Source organism: Monodelphis domestica, chromosome 6 (genome assembly GCF_027887165.1).
Source record: "Monodelphis domestica isolate mMonDom1 chromosome 6, mMonDom1.pri, whole genome shotgun sequence".
In the NCBI taxonomy this organism is placed as follows: Eukaryota; Metazoa; Chordata; class Mammalia; order Didelphimorphia; family Didelphidae; genus Monodelphis; species Monodelphis domestica.
Window position 1 is genome coordinate 263,840,489 of NC_077232.1, and position 22,438 is coordinate 263,862,926.

The 22,438-nt window shown below is 38.2% G+C and overlaps 1 protein-coding gene across 4 annotated transcripts in view; it reads right to left on the reverse strand.

The window, feature by feature from the left end:
• Positions 1 to 22,438, reverse strand: part of DAPP1 (dual adaptor of phosphotyrosine and 3-phosphoinositides 1) — a 111,159-nt gene that overhangs the window by 32,889 nt on the left and 55,832 nt on the right. For all 4 annotated transcript variants that reach the window (XM_056803158.1, XM_056803157.1, XM_056803156.1 and 1 more), the window contains 2 exons: positions 9,588 to 9,710; positions 6,524 to 6,657 (listed from right to left, as the gene is read on the reverse strand). In XM_056803158.1, the coding sequence (XP_056659136.1) occupies positions 6,524 to 6,657; positions 9,588 to 9,652 (199 nt within the window). In that variant the 5' untranslated portion in view covers positions 9,653 to 9,710. The remainder of the gene's footprint in view (positions 1 to 6,523; positions 6,658 to 9,587; positions 9,711 to 22,438) is intronic.

Here is a 22,438-nt window from a genome sequence, read left to right on the forward strand (position 1 = left end):
AGTTTCCTCATCTGTAAAAAAGGCAAATCATTCCAGGATCTGTGCAAAGAAATCCACTCAAGATACAGATCCACCTAGCTGTTCCTTCTATAGCCTTTAAAAGCCCTTCCTCAGTTTTACTCCAACCCATCTTTCCAGTCATATTTGCCAGTAGCTTCATTCAGGACTCTCATTCTAGCCAACCTGGATTATTCACTATTGTTACCCAATCTCCTCCTGCCCTTTGTCTCAGGCTTCCACGTAGGCAAGTCACCCATGCTGTCCTCCCTCCACTTCCCTGCCTGCGGAAATCCTTCACTTCATCAAAGCCTGTTCTAGGCAATTTCCCACATGCAGTATTAACCCCAAACACCTCCTCCTCTCCTCCTTCCATTGGAAATCAATTCTCGTCCCTCACACTGATTCTAGTATTTTTTCCAGATCCTTCCTTTTTCTGTTGTCTCCTACTTATTTTTCTTCTCTTCCCTCTTAGAAGGAATAAGCTTCCTAAGGTCTTGGACTGTGCTGTTTCCCAACTTGGTGGTTTTCCCTAGATCCTAGAAAAGGAACTGGCCAAAAAGAAGCCACATTTGCATCATGATTTGAGATCACCGAGTTCTTCGTCTCCTGCCAGACCAGTGAGTTCCAGAGAACAATACTGCATGTCCTCATTTTCTGATGAGAAAACAGAGGCTCAAGGAAATAAATGCTGGCTCCATTCAGGCGTAGCGCTGCTACGTGTTGGAGTCTAGCTCTGTTTTCCAAGACTTTCCACTATACCATGGCATGTGGTATAATGAGGGAAACGTGGAAAAATGGAGAGTGGAGCAGACTCGGAGCACTGAGATGTTGCAAAGACAGGCAAACAAACAAAAAACCAAATAAAAATCAGTCTCTGCTTTCAAAGAACTCACATAAAAGGGGAGACAACATGCAAACAATTATATGTGAAGAAAATAGATATAAGAGGGAAGCGAGGTGTTGAGCCTGTGGTCAGAAAGACTCATCTTCCTGAAGTCAAATCTAGCTTCAGTGTGAACCTGGACCTGTCACTTAACCCTTTTGGTCTCAGTTTCCTCATCTGTAAAGTGAACTGGAGAAACAAATGGCAAACCACTCCCATCTTGTCATGAAGAGAAATGTCCGAACAACAATTATTATTGATTCAGATATCTTGAACTGAATTCAGCAGCGCATGAAAATGTAAAAGGAATATGAGTTAGAGAAGAAGAGAAATTTCTATTATTTCCAGTTCTTCAAAACAGTGGCATCTCTAGTCAGAGAAAACCCACATAAGAAGTCAGGCAAACTGCATTTTAGCCTCAGCTCTGCTATTTATTAGTTGTGTGATCTTGAGTCAATTATTAAATGATCTGCTCTCCAATTCCCTCATCTTTAAAACAGGAAAATAATACTAATTCATAGAATCACAAGAATGAATGAAGGGGCTTTATTGTCCAATAGTAACAGTTTAATTGGTATACCAAGCATTTTCCTTGTACCTCAATATACTCCATTGGCTTCCCATTACCTCCAGGATCAAATATATTGCTGTTGTTCAGGTGTTTTTCAGTCATGTCTGACTTTTCATGACCCCATTTGGTTTTCTTGGCAAAGACACTGAAGTGGTTTGCCATTTCTTTCTTCAGTTCTTTTTGAAACTAAGGCAAAGAGGGCTAAGGGTCTTGCTCACAGCTAGTAAGTGTCTGAGGCTAGATTTGAACTTAGGAAGACGAGTATTCCTGACTCTAGGTCCAGCACTCTTTCCATTGTATCATTTAGCTGCCCTCAAAATAGAGGATGTCCTAAAAGGCTTGGAACAGTCTTAAACTTTACCCTGGAAATGGTACAAATTTCTCTTCTTGTAAGTATTCATGTTCTTTTTTTTATTTTCATGTGTTGCTGAAAGCTTTAGCAGCTTAAAAACCTTTGCTATTACTTTTGGGACATCCATATAAATTCCTTTGTTTGGCCTTTAAAGTTTTAGCAGTTCTCCCCGTGCTACATCCATGTATGACTATGATTTATCAGATCTACTTTGCAAATAGCAACTCATTTTTAAATTCTCTATATGAAGGATGTTACAATATCTTTTGAGAGGACAGAAAGTACTGCTAAGGTAATGCATTTTATTATATGCCCTGTGGCAAGAATCAGAGTTGATTAATTATTTAAGTGACTTTTAAAATGGCTTTTCTTCTATTTTTTAGGCAGTAGGAGGGGAAAGAACAAAAAACTAGCTTTCTTTGACATGTAGAAATCTCAAAATCTCCAATCACCTCCAGAGGTGTTATAAATCTTAAAATAAAATTAATGTTGAATCATTTTAGCTTTTAAATTAATATGTGTCACAAAGACCTTGGAGGAGGCAGGGTATAATCTTATAAAGAAATTATGATATGATGGCCCATGTAAAATCAAGGCAGACGTCTTATGCTGTCAGGGAGGGGGTAGGCAAGAAAGGGTGGGAGAGAATTTGGAATTCAAAATTAAAATATATACTTAAGTAGTTTTTACAAGTAACTGGGGGTAAAAGAAAATATTATTTAAAAATAAAATAAATGCTGGTGGCAAAAAAAGAAATGATGAGATTAATGTTACAAAGGGACTATGATAGTGTAGTAACTTCTCTCAGTCAGGGAACAGCAGTTTAAGGTTAGTGGAAGTTCAGCATTCAAGAAAAAGCCAAACAGAAATTTGTTGGCTTAGGGCTAATTGTGAAAATGGGAAGTCCAAACCTATGCAATAGTTGACTTCTTATTTCATAATGCTAGACGGGTGATTCAAGGGACAAGAGAGTGATTCTGTAGGTAGCCTGTGTGATCATTTTCAAATACACTACCCATACTTCTATTCATTGCCATTTGGTTCACCATGTTTGATTCTTTGGAAATTCTGGTGCTTAAATTTGGGATCAGTTTGCAGGTTAAAAACCCAATAACAGTCTATAAAAAATAATAAAGCATTTGGGGCAGCTAAGTGGCTCAGTGGGTTGAAAGTCAGGCCCAGAGACTGGGGAGGGCAGGGCTCCTGGGGTTCAAATGTGGCCTCAGATACTTCCTAATTCTGTGACCCAAGCAAGTCACTTAACCCCCATTATCTACCCCTTCCCACTAGCATTAGTAATGAGAAAACCTCTACTGTTTAAGCTATTAAATTATTGCTGAGAATTGGTGTTGTAGTTATTGCTTACTTTAAGAATTTTTTTTACTTTAAAATGAAGTTTTGAGAATTTAAAGTATTTTAGTAAGTGTATAAAATATTAGAGAGAACAGCAACTTCTATGGCAATTTGGGATGATTTAATATCTATCATTAAGAAAAAGAAGGATTATGATACAGATTGTCAGAACTAGGGGAGACTCTGCTGTTCAGTCATTTCCATCAGATATGATCCTTTGTGACCTCATTTGGGGTTTTCTTGGCAAAGATACTGGAATGGTTTGCTATTTCCTTCTCCAGCTCATTTCATAGATGAGGAAATCAAGGAAAATAGAGTTAAGTGACTTGCCCTGGGTCCCCAACTAGTAAGTGAAACTGACACTGTCTCAGCTTTATTTGAAGCTCCAATTCTTTCTCAAGCCAGCTTCTCTACTTCTTCTCCAAACTTATATAACAAAATTTAATTTCTAATATCATCCTTATAGTGTCCAAGTCCAGATTTAAACTTAGGAAGGCAAATCTTCCTGATATTTTTTTTCCAGACTTGTGACCTCATTGGTATAAGAAACTACCAGTGAGGAAATTTCCTCAGTTAATGAAGATCTGTACCTGTTCTGCAACTTCTAGTCTGATGGGTCCTCCAAGGAGTTAAATGACTGCTCAGATTCACAGAGTCAACATGTGACAGAGATAGGGCTTGAATTTAGGTACTCTTATTGCCAGCACCACTATCTCTATTCTCTACCCAAGTTTGCCTTTTAAAACCTTCATTTAAAAGATTAAAAATAGCAACAGAATGAGAATAAAAGCATCTTGAACTGTTCTCTGAATGAATTTCTCTTCATCAAAAATTTTATAGTAAGACTGTTTTCTAAAGATCCAGAATCAGGTCTAATGGATTCTACCCTTTTTAGAATTATAATACATAAATGCAGTAAATCTTCAACATTGTCTTTTGTGTGTGTATGTATGTGTGCGTGTTTGTGTGTGTGTGTGTGTGTGTGTGTGTGATATTATTCAAGCAAGTATGTTAAGATAGTTCATGTAAATTAAAAAAATTCCATTGAGGACTGCATTCCATGAAGACTTTACCTTCATTCCAGAAATTTTGATATGTTGTCTCATTATTATCAGTCTTTCACACACAGCTATTGATTATTTCTGTGATTTTTTTTTTGGAATATCATTATTCAGAATGACATTACTATTTTTACTAATGTCTATATTTTTGCTTGTGTTCCTTATATTAATTACCATTTTCATTGCTATATTCCACAAAGAATGTGCATGATATTCACACTTTTTTATATTGATTTGTAATTTTTAAATGTCTTGTTGGCACATGACTGATTTTTTTGCAAATATGATCTGGAGAAATATGTATATCCTCTAATGTTTCCATTCAGAGGATGCTTTAAGTCTTTTAGATCTAACTTATTCAACAGTTTGTTCAATTCCCAATTTTCCTCTGTATCTATCTTTCTGTTAGATTACTCCAGTTCTCAGAGAGAAAAATTAAAGTCTCCTACAATTATTGTGTTAGCTTATATATATATATATATATTTTTGCAGTTCAGTTAGATTTTCCTTTATTAATTTATATATTCTGCCATTGTGACTCTCTTTTAACCAAATAGTTAAGTTATATTTCAAAATCTTTCCTATCTCTGTCTAAAATTCTTACTGTAAGGAACATTTTTTGGAAGCACTCTTCTTCAAATTTTCTTTTGCTTTGTCTTCATTATTATTTCTTTTTCCTTCTAGGAATGGGGTGATTTTCCCCAGAGAATGATAAAACTGAAGAATCTCAATGTCAATATATCTCAAGGCTTCAAAGAGTTATTAAATGGATATTAGCAGGCAGCTCCTCACAGTTTAACAGCCCTTATTTGTCTTTGAAGAGGACCAATAACACCATGGGATGATGTCTTGACTTGCAAGAGCTGGATTTCAGTGAGGCAGAGTTGCACAAAGTCATCAGCCTCACTCTCTCTTCCTGAGTCATCAAAATCCAGTGGCAAGAAAAAAGTCAAGACAACTGGTGATGGTCCAAATGCAGTGGATGACCTTGGCATCTTTGATATCTGATCATACTCTAAGTTCTCCATAGCACCTACTGTACTCTCCTTTGTGCTTTGTGGTATGCAGGGAGGACTAGAAATCTCTGGTGTGAGGATTTGCTGAACCATTTTCAGGGCTGCTGAAATCACTTTTAGTGTCCACCTTTCACTTACTTCTTACCAAATTGACTCCAAGAAGATGTACCATGGGCCTCAGAGGCTACATCCCAGGAAGACAAAGTCAATAAATGAGTAAAATCTCATTGAGGGTACCTGACAGGCTTTTAGACATTTGGTGAGTTAGGAGATATCTACCTCAAGTGTGTGAAGCCTTCTCCTGATGGAATGGGTAGATGAGAACAAAAAATGCACACACCTTCACTGAAAAAGCATTTTTCTGGGCTATTGGTTCATCAAATCCACAAATATTTGCTGAGCATGTGCTCTGGACAGAGCTCTGAGGTAGGGCTGAAGAGAGACCTTGGGTACGTCAGGTTGGCTTTATCTTATGATAAATAGAATCTATTGTATAGCCTAAGTTACAGAGGGCTGTTCTTAGGGTCAAGATAGGTCCGAGCTCAAGGTCATTGGTCACATGGGTCAGTGACTCAACTTCCAGACAACTCTCAAGGATTTTAAGGTACTGTATTGGAAAGTTGCCTTTCAATTCCTGGAGGGAGCTCTCACATTCAAAACCTGGCATTTTTTTTCTCACTTAAGCCATTCAAAAGAAAAAGTTTTTTACAAAAATATCCTTTTTTATTCTATAACTTTTAACCTGACTTATTTCTTTAAACTAGATCTATTATTTCTGTGGTACAAGGAATTTTCCAGTGAGGAATCATTTCTACTAGTGCAAATTTAGACTTGCTCTTCAGCTTAAGAGTCTTACCTGAAGAGGAATGGGAAGGGAGAATGTATTTATATAGTACCAACCATATGCTAGGCATTATTCTAAGGGCTTTTTTGTCCTTTCAGATATTATCTCATTTGATCCTCACAGCAATTGTAGGAGATATGTTCTAGCACTATTTATTATTCCCATTTTACAGTTGAGGAAACAGGCAAAAAAAGAGGCTAAGTGACTCGGTCAAAGTCATATACCAAGTAGATGTCTGAGGCCAGATTTAAACTCAAGTTTGTCTGACTCAACAAGATAATAGCACATCGACTGTAAAGGAGATAATCCCAAGTATCACATGTTTAAAGGCTAGCGAGGGTGCCAAATGATTATAGCTATGGAATTTGATGTTCGTATGTCTCCTCCTCTTTCTCCAGCTCTGAAACAAACTCTTATAAGACTCCCATTTGCACATAGCTTACCTGTTTCACTCCCAATCAGAGGCTGGTTTGCGAAATGATTCACAAACTCCTTCAAACTCAAGAATTCATTGAAACCAAACTTGAATGAATAGCCTGTGTATTCCACGTGAAAATGTTTGACAGACTCTTTGGCTCTGAAAGGGAGAAAAACATTTATTATGTATATATAACTATTTGCCATTTACAGCAAATTCATCATTTTCAGAAAGAAAAACATCATGCTGATATGATTCCACTCGTTACTGACTAAGAACGAAGCTGTTTGATGCAATGGCTCAATTTTCTCAGGGCAGGGCTCTTTTGCCAGAAGGTCAGACAAATTCTGCTTTTCATGCTAAACTGGAATCCCCCCTTCAATGGAATGCAGGTGAGAAATCTCCAGTATGGGTTCTTTGCCCAACTTCTCTGGAAGGTCTTTTCTTATTCAGTTCTTAGAAAGATCTGGGGTGGGACAGAGAAAGAATAGGGCAGACCTAGAACACATGCACAAAAACCCCATATGATGAGTCACCAATAGGAATGGTTGTCTCCATTGACATCTTACACTGTTTATGTGTTGAGAATATTAATGGTGATCTGTATATTCCTTAAGGTTGTAAGCTCCATGAGGGCAAGGATTGTCTTTTATCTTTATTTGTATCCCCATTGCTTAGCATCATGCCTGGCACATAGTAGGTGCTTCATGAATTCTCAGTGAATTATTGATGGCAAGAGGCAGAATGATTTTATGCAAAGGGTACTGGAATTGGAGATAGGAAGTATGGTCTTAGGTCCCAGCGCTAACATTTCCTGGTTGTGTGTGCTTGGGCAACTCTGGGAATCTCTGTTTCCTTTTCTATGAAATAAGAATAATGACACTTGAAATGCCTTCTTTAAAAGGTTATTATGAGGAAATTCTCCTTGGCCCTCAGAGAACCGCCTGGGATTATACATTGAGGGCTAGAAGGGATGTTGGGCACCATCGACTCCAAGTATCTCATTTTATAGATGAGGGAATTGAAACCAAAATAGGGCAATTGGGTCACCCACTATTAAGAAGGAAGAAAGTGACAGAAACAGATTTGATTCCTGGTCCTTTGATTCTAGAGTTAGTATTCATCCTACTTTAGCACATTGCCACACGCATGAAACCTCCACAATGTTTGCTTAGTATTTTCATACTACCTATGGAATAAAGCCAATGCTGACAACATTGGGGACCATCACAATGTACTGCCATCCAAATGAAATATGCATCCCTGTACCTCATTGTCATTCCAATAAGTAAATCTCTGGGTGCAAAGAATTCTGAACTGCTTAATTCCCTGAAAAGGGTTAAGTATACATAACCCTCTAAAATGTAATTAAAAAAAAACAACTTACCTTTTTCTTAGAATCAATACTAAGTAGGGGCAGCTGGGTGGCTCAGTGAATTGAGAGCCAGGTCCAGAAATGGGAGGGTCCTGGGTTCAAATCTGGCCTAAGACACTTCCTAGATGTGTGGTCCTGGGCAAGTCATTTGACCCCCATTGCCTAGCCCTTAACCACTCTTCTGCTTTAGAACCAATATATAATATTGATTCTAAGATGGAAGGAAAGGGTTAAAAAAAAAAAGAATTAATACTAAGTATTGGTTCCAAGAGTAGTAAGAGCTAGGCAATGGAGTGTCTTGCCTAAGGTCACACAGCTAGAAAGTGTCTGAGGTCAGATTTGTACCCAGGATCCCCCATCTCCAGGCCTGGCTCTCTATCCAAGGAGCCACCTAAATAATCCTAGGATGTAACTCTTATCACAGGTATGATTCTATTCATGAGTGAGCAATGATGATTTGACTATTTTACCAACCATAGTTGGGAGTCCTTCACTAGACAATCTAAAAATAAGGGATAGTTAGTTCCTGTGGATAGAGAGGCCTGGAAATGAGTAGTAAAAATCTGACTACAAACACTCCCCAGCTGTGTGACCCTGGGCAAGTCACTTAAGCCCCAGTAGAGCCCTTAACATTCTTCTGCCTTGGAACCAATACACAGTATTGATTCTAAGATGGAAGGTAAAGATTAAAAACAAACAAACAAAAAACCAAAAATAGCAATGCAGATTTGTATTCTAGTGGTATAAATATGGGGGTAAACAGATCTAAGTGTAAGGTGGATGTATGTCAATTGAATCAATTACTCCATCCAATTTAAAGTAATTCCCTTAACCAGGTAAGAACATACGTAGTGAATCAATCAATCAAGAAAGTCCTTAATTGGTTTGGACGGAGTGAAATCCATTAGAGGAATGGCAGTACAATGTAAAGGTATATTGGGATGGAATGAAAAGTCTTAATCATGCCCTATGGATGTTATGTAAAGAAGCCTGGTTTTCCAATCAAAGAGACAATAATTCCAGTCAAATCCTTAATCACTTTGAGGGGTGGAGAGAAGAGCTTTTGATTCTTCTACCTCCTAAATTTCAAAAAGTCAGAGGATTTGGAATTCTCATCATTGTTCTAACAGCATCCTTGGAAGAGGTAATGGGAGCAGGTTTATTAGAAGTTGAGGACAAACTAGATATGCTAAGGAATAGTAGCTTCAGGATCCCATAAGGAGGCTAGTAGAAAGGTACACCATACCTAAGAGAACGTCATGGAGGGGTCAGTTTATGAAGGGGGGTGAAAAAGACTTCTAGCAAAAGAGCTTCCACAAATTATGACATTCCTTTTGTTTTGTGTTCTCTAAGCTTGAGCCCACTTTCCCCTGAACTCTGCATATGGATGTGTGAGTGTATCCCAGGTTTGAAGGGAGTTTGCACCAACTGTTCTTATTATGTTACCTTAGAAAATATTTCTAAAAACTATTTGACTCCATCAATTAATTTAGATCAAAAGATAATTAATGGGGGATATACACTGGTGTGGACTTGTGAACCTCAATACTAGGAAAATATTCACTATCCTATAATCCTGAGGGAAAAATAATAGCTCGGTTCTGGATGAGTGTGTGATGGAGGGCGCTGGGAGAGAGAGCCCAGAGTTTGAGTTACATTGATATAATTGCCAAGTGCTATTATGCTGTGTTTAGTTCTTGACTGAATACCATACCTCACTGAAAGAGAGTATAGGCCACTCTTTTCATTACTGTTTCTTAAGAGGTAACTTCCATCCATTCCATTGGAGAGAAGAAGTGCTTCTGCTGCATGGCGAGTGAGACTTCCATGATACCACCTAAAAGGGAAAAACATAAAGATTGCATTCAAGGAAGAAGATGTAGCAATCTCTCATTTGCTGAACTCAGATGAGTTCAGTTATTCCCCCCCGCCCCCTCCACACCCTCTTCCCCCAGGATGGAGTTTTTAGAGAATAAACATGTTAAACTACTGAAGGAAGAAATTACATATCTGTGCTTCAGGTGAAACCTGCTCACAAAGCCAAAAACTGGAGAAGGGCAAACTCTCCAGTGAGCCTGTGATCTACCTCTTGTCTTCTGGCCATAGGAAATAGGAACTCAAGTTTTAAAAGTTAGAGATACCAATCTGGAATGGCAACAAGCTTAGTAGAATCTTTCTTTAATTCTATACTCCAGTCTTGAGCTATTTCAAATGCAGATGGAGGTCCCTGGCAGTGGCAGGATGTTGAATGGAATAAGACCAGCTACAGGAGCTTTAGTCTGCACTGTGGGGTGGGGATGGAGTCTCTTGAGTCCATGTGCTGTGCCATGAGGAGCTAAGACTTAGATCCAGAATTCCTTGGTCCCTCATCTAATAGCAGGTCTTAGTGGGTGCCAAGAATAAGGCTGGGCTGGGATTATACTATATTTCTTATACAAATATGCCTTGAAAGAGTCCTGCCTTTTTCTCTTTTGGGGAAGATACTAAACAATATAAACTATGACTTTCCTGGAGCTTCTAGTTTTGAACTTTGCCTCTATGATAGCAAGGGAAGACCCGGGTCCAGAAAAATCTGTGAGGATGCAACTCCAATCATTTGATGAAATCACAAAATGTAAGGGAAAGTTAACAGAGACAACCAGGCATCAAGGTAGAGTTGCAATGGATTTTTTCCCCCTCCTACCCCAAAGGTGGTGTCCAGTAAAGCAGAGTATAATAGGCACATAATAGGTACTTAATAGATGTTTACTGATTGAGCCATACATTCCTATTGAATTTCATTTTTCTTAGATCTAGCTCAAATACTCTAGTTTATTAAGGGCCATTTGGAACCTGATGCTGCCATTCAGAAGGCAAGGTAGCCCTTTAAGCTTGCTGTCATCTGAGAATGTGAAAATCATGCCACCTTTGCCTTAATGCAAGCCATCAATAAAAACATTAAGCAGAACAGGGACAAACAGATCTCTGAAGTCCTCCACTGAAGACCTGAAATGTTGGCATTGAGCTCTTCGAGTCTGGTAATCTGATCAATTCTGAATGTTTCTTCATAAGAATACTTAGGAGATATTTTTTTATCAGCTTTGCTAAAATCTGGGTAAAAGGTAACCAACCACTATACCATTCCCCTCAACTACTAGTTTAGTAATTCTGTCAAAAAAAGAAAGGAAATTAGTCTGGTGGGATCTGTTCATGATGAAGTCATCACTTTCCTACCTGGACCTTAGACAAGATGTCTTTAACAATCAATTTTAGAATTTTCTAAGAAATTGATGTCTAGCTCACTGGCCTTTAGTATAAAGATTATTCCTTTTTTTTTTTTTTTAATTAGGATATAGGAAGAGGGAGAGGGAGAGGGAAGAAAGAAGGTAGGCCTTCACTTGAATTAGTGAATAAATAAATAAAATAAAAATTATATTTTTCAAAAGGGAAAAAAAAAGACTTGGCCTTTAGCCTTTCTCTAATCTTTGATACCTCTCCCATGGTCCATGATTTCTCAACTGTTTTTCCAATTCTATTTAACATATATTTTATTAAATAATGACAATGGGCAGGTCATTGGTAAGGATCTTACATTCCAATGGTGGGAGGGGCAAGAGGAGGGTCTACATTATTTCTATGTTACATAAATTATGCAACTGGTATCATAGCCTTCATAGAAAGCTAAACTTTAAGGATTTCATCCCAATATCACTTCTCTGACTGATTCAACATTAAAAAAAAAAACAACCACACAACCTTTAAACTCTTACCTTCCATCTTAGAATCAATAATGGATACTGGTTCTAAGAAGATAAGAATAGACAATGGGGGTTAAGCAATATGCCCAGGATCACACAGCTAGGAAGTGCTAGAAAGGCTAGATTTGAACTCAGGGTCTCCCATTTCTGGGTCTGGCTTTTAATCCATGAGCCATCTAGCTGCAAGTGTTCCAAGTCCATTACTGTTTAGAGAAGCTGGAGCCCAAAATTATTCCTGCGCATAAAGGAAAGGAGGATTCTCTGTTCTAATATTCAACTGCCTGCTTTTGCTAGGAAAAGCTAGCATCATCATGGGAAAAGCTAGGTGACTCAGTGCATAGAGAGCCAGGTCTGGAAATAGAGGTCCTTGGCTCAAATCTGATCTCAGACACTTCCTAGTTTTGTGACCCTAATTGTCTAGCCCTCACTTCTCTTCTGCCTAGGAACTAATGTTTAGTATTGACTCTCTGATGGAAGATAAGGGTTTAAATTAAAAAACTAAACAAACAATTTAGGTCCTCAGATACGGCATAGAAATGAAATAGGATTCTGACCCAACAGGACCTCACCTACATTCTCTATGCTGTTTATCTGACTGGTCTTTCTCAGTTGTCCTTTTCTGGATCAGCATCTGTGCTCTGGCCCCTATGCCTGGGTGTATCCTAGTGCTTGGATGTGAGCTGGTTTTTTTCCTTGGGTTCCAGTATTATTTCTCTGCAGATGATTCCCAAATCCATGTAGTCAGTTTCATTTATCTGTAGAGTTTCAGGAACACATCACTAACTTCCTATTGGATATCAACACATGAATGTCCCATGTATATTTCAAACTCAACACTGCCATAATGGAGCTCATCTTTCCTCCAAACCCATTCTTATTTCTAGCTTCCCCGTTTCTGTTGAGTGTGACCCCATACTTCTAGTAACTGATCAGGTCCAGGCTCTTTAGCCCCCCTGCTCCCATTCCCCAATGAATTTTATCCGTATTAGCTGAACAGAAGTTGTATCAGGTATTTACCTTTCTGATAGGGAATGAACAAAATCATCTAGGAGGTTTTTTCCAATTTTGAGATTTTATATAATTCAAAGGAAATACTGGGAAGGTACAGAAGAGGGAACAGACCTGGTCAGGGGGGTTACATTGTAATTGTGGGAGCAAAAACAAGATTAAATAAAAAAATTCTACCCCAAATCACTAACATCCTCTCTTGTCCCTCCTGTTTTTCTCATCTCATCTCACCTGATTAAAAAGGAAACGTTAAGTCTAGACTGTTTATATTGTAGTATCAGCCTAGTGACCCAAACTGAAGAATTATTTCAAGAATGGGGGAGTCGTGGGGCCAAACTGATCCATTCGTGTGAGTGAAATTTTGTCCTAATTTTCCAATCCACAAAGAAAAATGATTTTATTTTCCCCATGAGACTTTATTCATGTATTTTATTGTGTCCACATAGTCTGAATAATAAAAAAAAATAGGACCTTTCTCACAGCAGCCATATTTAACCTGATTAAAAAACATATTTTTTGACTGTCGGGGGAAGGAAGTTTCTTCATAGGTCTCAAAATTATGTGTTTTCTAAAACGGTGTTTCCTGATATCTATTTCTTAAGTACATTTCCTCTTTCTGGCAAAAATGTCACCACCCTGTATTTTTCAGGCTCGTTTAAAGCTGTAGCTTTAAAAAAGGAAGTACCTTTGAAAGTCAATCTACCTGCTCCTCAGCCTCAGTCGTTCACCAACAGCTCAGTCCTGATCTCTGAATAGATTCTGAGATGAGCTTTAGAGCTGGGTGATGCTAAATGCTCTCAAAGGGTCATAGGAGAAACTGAGGAATAGTTTTGTCAACTTCTTCCAACCTTTTTAAGGTGAAAGTTCTATTTCTTGTCAACCAATGGATCTTCAATTAAAGCCTTTTATGTTTTTCTTTTTACTAATAGATACTTTTATGGCAAAAATCTTAGGATAAAAAAGACCTGAGCCAGTTATTGGGAACTCACTTTTATTGCAATAGATGATTTCTCAAAATTCTAAAGCAACAAAATACCATGAATGTTGTGGTGTGATTTGACTTGTATTGCTTGAAACATTTCTAGGAGTTCTTTTGTTTGTTAAAAAATAAAAACCAAAAAAACTCAGCTTTTCTTTTGGTTCTTGAGAAAGTTACATAGAGGGTAATGTTGTAACAAGCATTGAACTTTATAGATGTTCTAGAAATATTTAGCTCTAGGGGTTGAACCTGTGATGTCACTGGTTAGGGATCCCCCAATGGTGAACTTTCTCTACCAATTCAGGTAAATCCTTGTTCTGCTTTTTAAAAATATTTTGTCGCTTTTGTTCATTCATTTCAGTCTGACACTCTTTGTGATCCCATCTGGGGTTTTCTTCTTTTTATAGATTTTAAAATTTAATTTACTTATATTTATTTGTTATTTGTATTTATTTTCCCAATTACACATAATAATTTTCAATATGAGCTTTCCAAAATTCTAAATCCAAATTGTCTCCTTCTCTCTCTTCCCTCTCCCCTCCTGGAGATGGTAAGCAATTTGATCTGATTACATATGTATTATAATCATGTATATATATATGTATTATATATTATGATTATACCCATATTATCATGTAAAACTTACTTCCATATTGAATACTGTGGTATGAAAATACTTACATAAAGCTAAAATCCATTTGAAGTTTTCTTAGCAAAGATATTGGAGTGGTTCGTATTTCCTTCTCCAGCTCATTTAATAGATGAAGAAATCAAGCAAACAGGGTTAAGTGACTTGCTCAGTGTCACATAGCTAGGAAGTGTCTGAGGTCAGATTTGAACCCAGGACGATGAGTTTTTCTGACTCCAGGACTGGCATTCTAGTCACCTTACCACCTAGCTGTCCTTTTAGATAATAGAATTTATATATCTATAGCTGTACATATATATGTGAATTTGCATGTCATTCTTGCTCAGTATCCTTACTAATCTACTCTATTACTTTTCTAATTTTAGTATTTGTGCTACTAAAGTGAGCCCTTAATCTAGCCTCAGATACTTCCTAGTTATTGTGACTCTGGGCAAGTCATTTAACTTCTATTGCCTAGCCCTTATGGCTCTTCTGCCTTGGAACCAATATGTAGTATTCATTTTAAGATGGAAGGTAAGAGTTTAAAAAATAAAATGAAGTGAACCCTCCGCCATTTTTGGTACAGTCTTAGAGAATTGCTTGTCTATCACTGTGAGAGCATGTAACTTATCCAGGGTCACATGGAAAGTAAATGTCAGAGTTGGGCTTTGAGCCTTGGTATTTTTCCATTATGTAAAGCTGCCTCTCATTTAATAATAAAGATAAAGGACAGTGGGGGTTATTATTGTTCATTTGGTCTTTTTAGTTGGTCTGACTCTTCATGACCTCATTTAGGGTATTCTTAGCAAAGATCCTAGAATTGTTTGACAGATGAGGAAACTGAGGCAAACAGGACTAATTTACTTGTCCAGGGTCACACAGCTAGGAAGTGTCTGGGGCTAGCTAGATTTGAACTCGGCAAAGATGAGTGTTCTTGACTCCAAGCCAGGTGCTCTATCCATTGCACCACTTAGCTGCCTAGCATAGGAGTCTTCTCACTTAAAAAAAAAATGCTAATAGATACCTAAGCTTCATAGGAAAAATTACAACATCCCCCCCCCCCAATATCAGCTTCTTTGGAGCCCGACTTCCTATCTAAACCTCCATTGTTTTTAGGATGAGCTCTTATCTTCCCTTACCTCATACTATTGCACATAACCAGACTAGACTGTGAACGCTACAAGATCAGAGACTATGTGGTCGATAGTTCTGAGCCTTGGACGAGGCAGCCAGCGCAGTGCTCTTTTTACACATGGTGGTCTCTCTAAAGGCTTGTTGGTAAGATGGAAAGCTTTCAGTCGTGGTTTAAGAGCTCTAGGATGCCATCCAAACTGCTCAGGCTCTCACTCATGGCACACCACAATATGATTCCTCTTCAAGGAAATGGGTTGTCTTTGGTGTGAATGCTCCCACTGATATAAACCATCACCTTTTAGTTTAGTGGATGGTCTTCCAGAACTGCTGGGGCTGAAAATTTATCACCCTACAGGTTTCCCTAGAGGAGAATCATTCAGAGTTAATCTATACTCAACCTGGAAAATAATCCTACAGTGTGTAGCCAGGTGGACATTTAAAGCTTTTCCAGGATGTGCCTGGAATCTAGATGGTGCAATGGATAGCGTGCCAAGCCTGGAGTCAGGAACATTCATCTTCTTGAGTTCAAATTTGACTTCAGAAACTTATTAGCTGTGCAAGCCACTTAACCTGTTTGCCTTGGTTTCCTTATCTACCAAATGAGCTGGAGAAGGAAATGACACTCTAGCATCTTTGCCTAGAAAACCCTAAGTGAGGTCACAAAATACTGGATGAGACTGAAATGACTAACAACAGTACCTTCCTGGGTTATGCTTTGCTGACAGCCTTCAAAAGATCAGTGGATTGAGAATCAGGCCCAGAGACAGGTGGCCCTGAGTTCAAATCCAGTCCTTCTAGCACTTCCTAGCTGAGTGACCTTGGGCAAGTTGCTTAATCTCCATCGCCTAGCCTTATTGTTGTTTTGTCATGGAACAAATACCCATTATTGATTCTTAGATGGAAAGTAAGAGTTAAAAAAAAAAGAAAGAAACCTCAAACCATGACAAAGGAGTGACAGATCTGCTTTCTAATAGTAATTATTTTGAGGATGATTCCATATCTTTCTCAACTATGAAGTTCTGTGATTCTGACTCTTGATCCTTGGAATTTCCTTTTGAGCTTGGGGAGATACAAATGTTTACTAGTCTATACTATACAAAATTATACTAGGTATATATATGTATACCTCTTCCACATGGTGCTCTTTCAAATATTAGATGGCAGGGGTAGAGCCAAGATGGCGGCTTAGTAGCAGCAAAAGCTGGAAACACTTCCAGAATCCTTCCAAATATTAGATGACAATTGTATTACCCTGAGTGTTTTCTTCTCTGGAATAATTTTTTTTTCATTTAAAGGATCAGAGAATCACAGCTTTTTGTTTTATTTTGTCTGTTAAGGTTGGAAGGGATCTTAGTGACCATTTAGTAAAATCCATGGCTAAACAATTATCCTTTATATGACAGGCCTGGCAAATGGTCTTTAGCTCTCTGAAGCTCTCATGATGAGAAACTCCCCATCTCCCGAAGCAGTCTATCTAATTAGCATTTCATCTAATTATTAGGAAGTATATTTGCAACTTCTAATCATAATTCCTGCTTCTCCAAATGAGATAAAACATTTACCGCAGGCCCTGGCACATAATAGGCACTTAATAAATATTGGTTCCCCTCCTTCTTTCCCACATGCCTCCCCCTTAAAAAAAAAAAAACTTCAAACCCAAGTCTAGTCCCTATTTCACATGCCAGCCCTTTAAATATTTAAAAATCACTATCACTCCCCACCTTTTCCCTTCCTCTCCTTCTCTCTTTCCCACCCTTGACCTCTTCTCCAAGCAAAATATCCCTATTTACTTCAGCCATTTCTTACATGGTATAGTCTCAAGGCTCTTTACTCTCTGGGATGGTAGACATATCTTATTTTATGGATGATTTAACTATAAAATTCTATGATTCTGGACTACTGAACACTGGGATTTCCTTTTGAGAATGGGGTTCCAGTAAAGGAAGAGACAAAAATATACTGGTTACATTGGTCTGTTGACAGAGAGGATAGGGGCCAAAATCCTTATCCTACACAGCCTCAGATCACACTAGAAGTTCTTGCTGGGGGCAAGGTAGGGGCTGCCATACCACACCATTAAGCTTACAGTTCACTAAATTCCCCATCTCCATCTCACTGTTGTCATTCTAGCCTTTCTTGCCTCAAACTCATTCTCCTTGTAGAGAAAATAGAAGCAAAATAACAACCAAGCAGCTCTACATTCATTCCATTGTCAAGAACCATCCCATCTACCCCCAAGCACTTCTTCCAGTTTCATCTTTCTTCCCATGTAGCTATAAAAAGCCCCAACCGTTTAATATTATTGCTTTTCTCCCTGTGATTCCTCTTTCAGGTAATTTTAGGCTTGACTCCAAGTAGACATTATTTTTATAGGACTGGATCACCCTTTTGTATTCATTTCTTCTTGCTTTCATCTTTTGCACATACCTTTTTAAAAACCAAGTTGGCTGTTGAATCCTCCATGCATGGACACTGGTCTTCTCAGATAACTCCTATTGTGCCCCTGGATCAGAATTGTTTTCCTTTGTGCCCTCAACATTTAATTTTTGAAAATTTCCCATCCATCTTGAGCTGACTTACCCTATAGAATTTTAGTTCATTAGAAGCTACTATACCTTGAATCTTTTGAAAACTAATCTCTCCAAATCTAGGTACTCAGACTGTCAGGATTTCCTGTCCTTTATTACAAACTTTTAGAGGGAGTGGTCACTTCCCCTCTCATCATTTCTCACCCCAGCCATGAGTTCCTCCTTGCATGTGAGAAGATTAAATTTAACTCTCCCCTGATTGTGAAAATGAAATTAATTAACTCTCCCCTGATTGTGAAGATTAAATTGTAACCCCTGCCCATTTTTAGATTTAATCACCAAAAGTGTAACCATCCTACTTAAAAGTTGAATGGTGTGAAGATTGGATTAAGCTCTCCCCTGACTGTAACAATGAAGGTATTTAGCTCTTCCTTGATTGTGAAGATTAAATTGCAATCCCCTGTCTATTTTTGGATTTATTCCTCAAAGTGTAAGCATGGTACTTAAAGTTGAGTATGGAGATCTGCCCATTTTGGATTTAACCAAAAAAGGTACAAACACCCATCTCACACACTGAGTGGGAGGTCTGTGATCCACGTGCGAAAGAGTGGGTGACAAATCAGAATCAACTGACTGCCTTCTGGGTGGCCCTTGAGCGGAGCACTGGCTGTGATTGATAGACCTAAAGATTAAGAGAAGTGACACAAGAAGAAAGGTCTTTAAAAGAGGGTGACAAGGGCCTGAAGGCACTCAGTCCTTCTGGAAGTTCAACTTGGACTTCTACTTCTGCTGGAGTTCTACTGACACTTCTATTGGAGTGGAGAATAATTCTTCATTCAGAAGAGGGCTAACTGGACATGTTTTTCCTGGTGACCCTGTTTCTTTGAACTGACGTGGTGAGTGTAAAGGCTGACTCTCTTTCAAAGGTCCATCATCTTGAGACTCCTTTCCCTTGGTTGGGACCTCTGAACTCCTGCCTGGCTCAAGAGGAGGCCAGAGTAGCTATCTCTCTTTTTTTCTTCTCTTTCTCTCTTCCTTAATATCTTCCCTCCTTATTGTAAAATAAACTACCATAAATTCCATCTTGACTTTAGTAATTCATTTGGGATTTAGTAATAAAATCCCTGGTGACCAACTAAAATATTATTCAGTCAAGCCATAAATTTAACAGTGGGGAGATATGCTCATTTTTAGATCTAGTCACTGAAAGTGTAAACATTCCACTTAATCATTAAGTGGGAGGTCTGTGACCCATGTGTGCAATAGTGAGTGCTGAATCAGAATCAACTGACTGCCTCGTGGGCAGTCCTAAGCAAGGCTTTAGACTATGATTTGTCCACATAAAAAGTAGAGGAAGACACAGGAAGTGACGCAAAAGAAAGTGTCTTTAAAAGAAATTACAACTTCCTGTGAGGGACAGTTCTTCATTCTTTGGCTGGTGGAGAATCTGCTGACTGGACCTGAGACTCTATTCCTGCTGAGGCTGTTCTAAAATCTCTTCCTTTGGACTGACACCTGATGAGTGAAAAGCTGACTCTTAACTGCTGGATTTTCTTAAAAAAAAAAAAAAAAAGCTATCCTCAGGAGAGACTTACTTCTTGAAAGAGACTTCCCCAGGTCTTCAGCTTTGCCAAGGCTTAAGGACTGGACTAACTCTCCCTGACTGGGTTGAGCCAGGGGTTGGGAGTAAATTATTTAGTGCTTGTGCTAGAAATCTTACCCTAACCTCTCTCTGATTTTCTTACTTCACTCTGTCTATATTTGTAAATAAATCTCTTTGGAATTAATATAAATTCCTGGCGACCCTATTTTTAAACATATTCAGGCCAACCTTTTTATAATGATTAATACCTTTACCCCTTACACATTTAAGAACCAAATTCAGAGCATGCTTTTACTTGATTCTTCTGCCTTTTGAAGGATCATATTATTGTTAAGGCAAATCAAGAAATTTATTAGCATCTCTGCTGAGAGATAGACAGACAGATGAGAAAGACAGACAGAGAGACAGAGGTAGAGAACTCTAGCAGATATCTGGATAATTGAAATCCCTTATCACCATTAAATTATTCTTCCATACCAGACTTAAGATTTGATTTGTTTTGGAAACTCCATCTATAGCTTCTTTTTTTGATTAGGTGGTTTCTAATATACTGCAATGTCAAAATTGCTTCCATTTCTCTTTCTACTGACTTTTACCCAAATGCTACCCACCATGTTTTCCCCTTCTAGTCCCTGGATTTCTTCACATGAGAATAATTTCATAATACACCATGCTACCCCATTCTTACTCCTTTTATTTATCCTCTTTCTTTTGAATAAGGCATTCCCATAAGGACCTGTATTCTAGTCATGAGTTTTTATCTCACCATATCTCCAAGATAGCTCTGAGGTCAAAAGTGCCTCCTTACACTGGATTTCTTTTTTACCTTACATAATACCTGAACATTGGGCACTTAACTATGAATACTGAGACCATGACTTTTGCTGTTGGCTTCTTTTTTTTGGATTTAGTCTCCTATGAATTTCTCGATGTCTCTATTAATAATCCCTTCCTTCAAACAATCCTCTTGTGGCATAGACTCAACATGCTTGAACTTCATAGTTGTCTTCCTCCCTAAACTCTTTTCCCCAGAACTGAACTGGTTCTCCAGATATGGTCTAACCAGGGCAGAATACAGAACAGGGACTATCAAATCTCTAATCCTAGGTACCTTGCCATTCTTAATGCAGTTCAAGATTTCAATAGGTTTTTTTTTATGACTGGGTATCACATTGGTTATAGAGGCAGTTGGTAAGAGTAAGTGGTAAGAGTACTGGAAGATCTGAATTCAAATTCAGACTCATATACTTCCTATCTGTGTGCCCTTGGATGAGTCACTTAATGTCTATATGCCTAAGAGGCAAGTAAGTGGTTCAGTGGATGGAGTGCTGGGCCTGGAGTCAGGAAGACCTGAGTTCTAATCCAGCCTCAGATACTTTCTAGCTGTGTGACCCTGGGTAAGTCATTTAACCTCTGCCTGACAAAAGGATCTACTAGATCCACTGGAGAAGGAAATGACAAACCACTCTAGTAGCCTGGCCAAGAAAATCCCATGGATGGCTATTGTCCATGGGGTCACAAAGAGTTAGACACAACTGAAAAACAACAATCACATTGATGAATCACACTGAGTTTGTAGTACACTAAAACCCCAAGGTCTTTTTCTGAGAAACTGCTATTTAACTATGCCTTCCCTGTCTTGTACTCCCCAAATTGATTTCTTAAACTTAAGACTTTAGAATTGGTTAAGACTTTAGATTTTTTTCTTATTAAATTTCATTATATGAGACTCAGGTCAATGATATAGTCTGTCAATATTTTGGGGGGGGATCCTGACTTTTGTCACCCTTTGCATCCACTATCCTTCCTCACTATGTGTTATTGACAAGTTTGATAAGCATGCTTTTTGTGCTTTCATCTTAATCATTGACAAAAACTTGGAACAAAAGAACAGATCTCTAAAGCACTCCACTGGGGTCCTTTTTCCAAGATGACATCATCAACCAGGTCTGAATCCTTCAAATTTTACTACCTTCTGACCTACATCTATTGTTTACACTAGAATAGAATAGAATGTTTTATTCAATGCTTTTCTAAAATTACAACTAAAGATATCTACCAAATTTCCCTATCTGCCAATTTAGTTCAGTATGACCTATTCTTGCCAAAGCCTTCTTGGTAAGCTATGATTACCACTTTGTTATTGTTGTTATTCAGTTGTTTTCAGTTGTGTACAATTCTTCATGACCTCATTTGGTGTTTTCTTGGCAAATATACTGGAGTGGTTTGCAATTTCCTTCCATCAGTTTATTTGACAGATGAGTAAACTGAGGCAAACAGGACTAAGTGATTTGTCCAGAATCACTCAGCAAGTATCTGAGCCCAGATTTGAACTCATAAAGATAAGTCTTCCTGGATCCAGGCCTGGCACTCTATCCATTATGCCACCTAGATTATCACTTTTATATGTTCTATAACTATTCTTCAATAATAGGGTCTATGATTTTTTCTAGAGATTCTAGCTAAGCTCATTGATGCTAATCTCTTCTTTCTTTTGAAAATTGGAATGATATTTGCCCTTCTTTTCGTCTTCCTCCAGCTCTTGCCTTCTTGAGGCAGCCAGAGTTCAAATCCAGCACCATGGAGAAAAGAACTGCATTCAAATCCAGTCTCAAGGGATCAAAAGATATGGCAAAGTCTCAAGAATGCAATTTTGAAGGCACAAAGGAAAGCAGGTCTAGTGAGAAGGAAAAAGAAGTTTCTAAAGAGATGACTTTTGAAGTATAGGAAACTCAAAGACCAACTTAGACTTTAAAAGATAACATGCAGAAGATTGATGGGAAAGGCACGCACCCAAAGATGAATTTCATCAGACCTCATTGGGAGGCCATATTGGGTGCAGTTTTGTAGTGTCAGAAAGACACTAATCGGCTGGAGAGTGTTCAGAAGAAGGTGAACGAGATGGTAAGTCGATGTTATATGAAGATCAGTCAGGAACTAGGAATGTT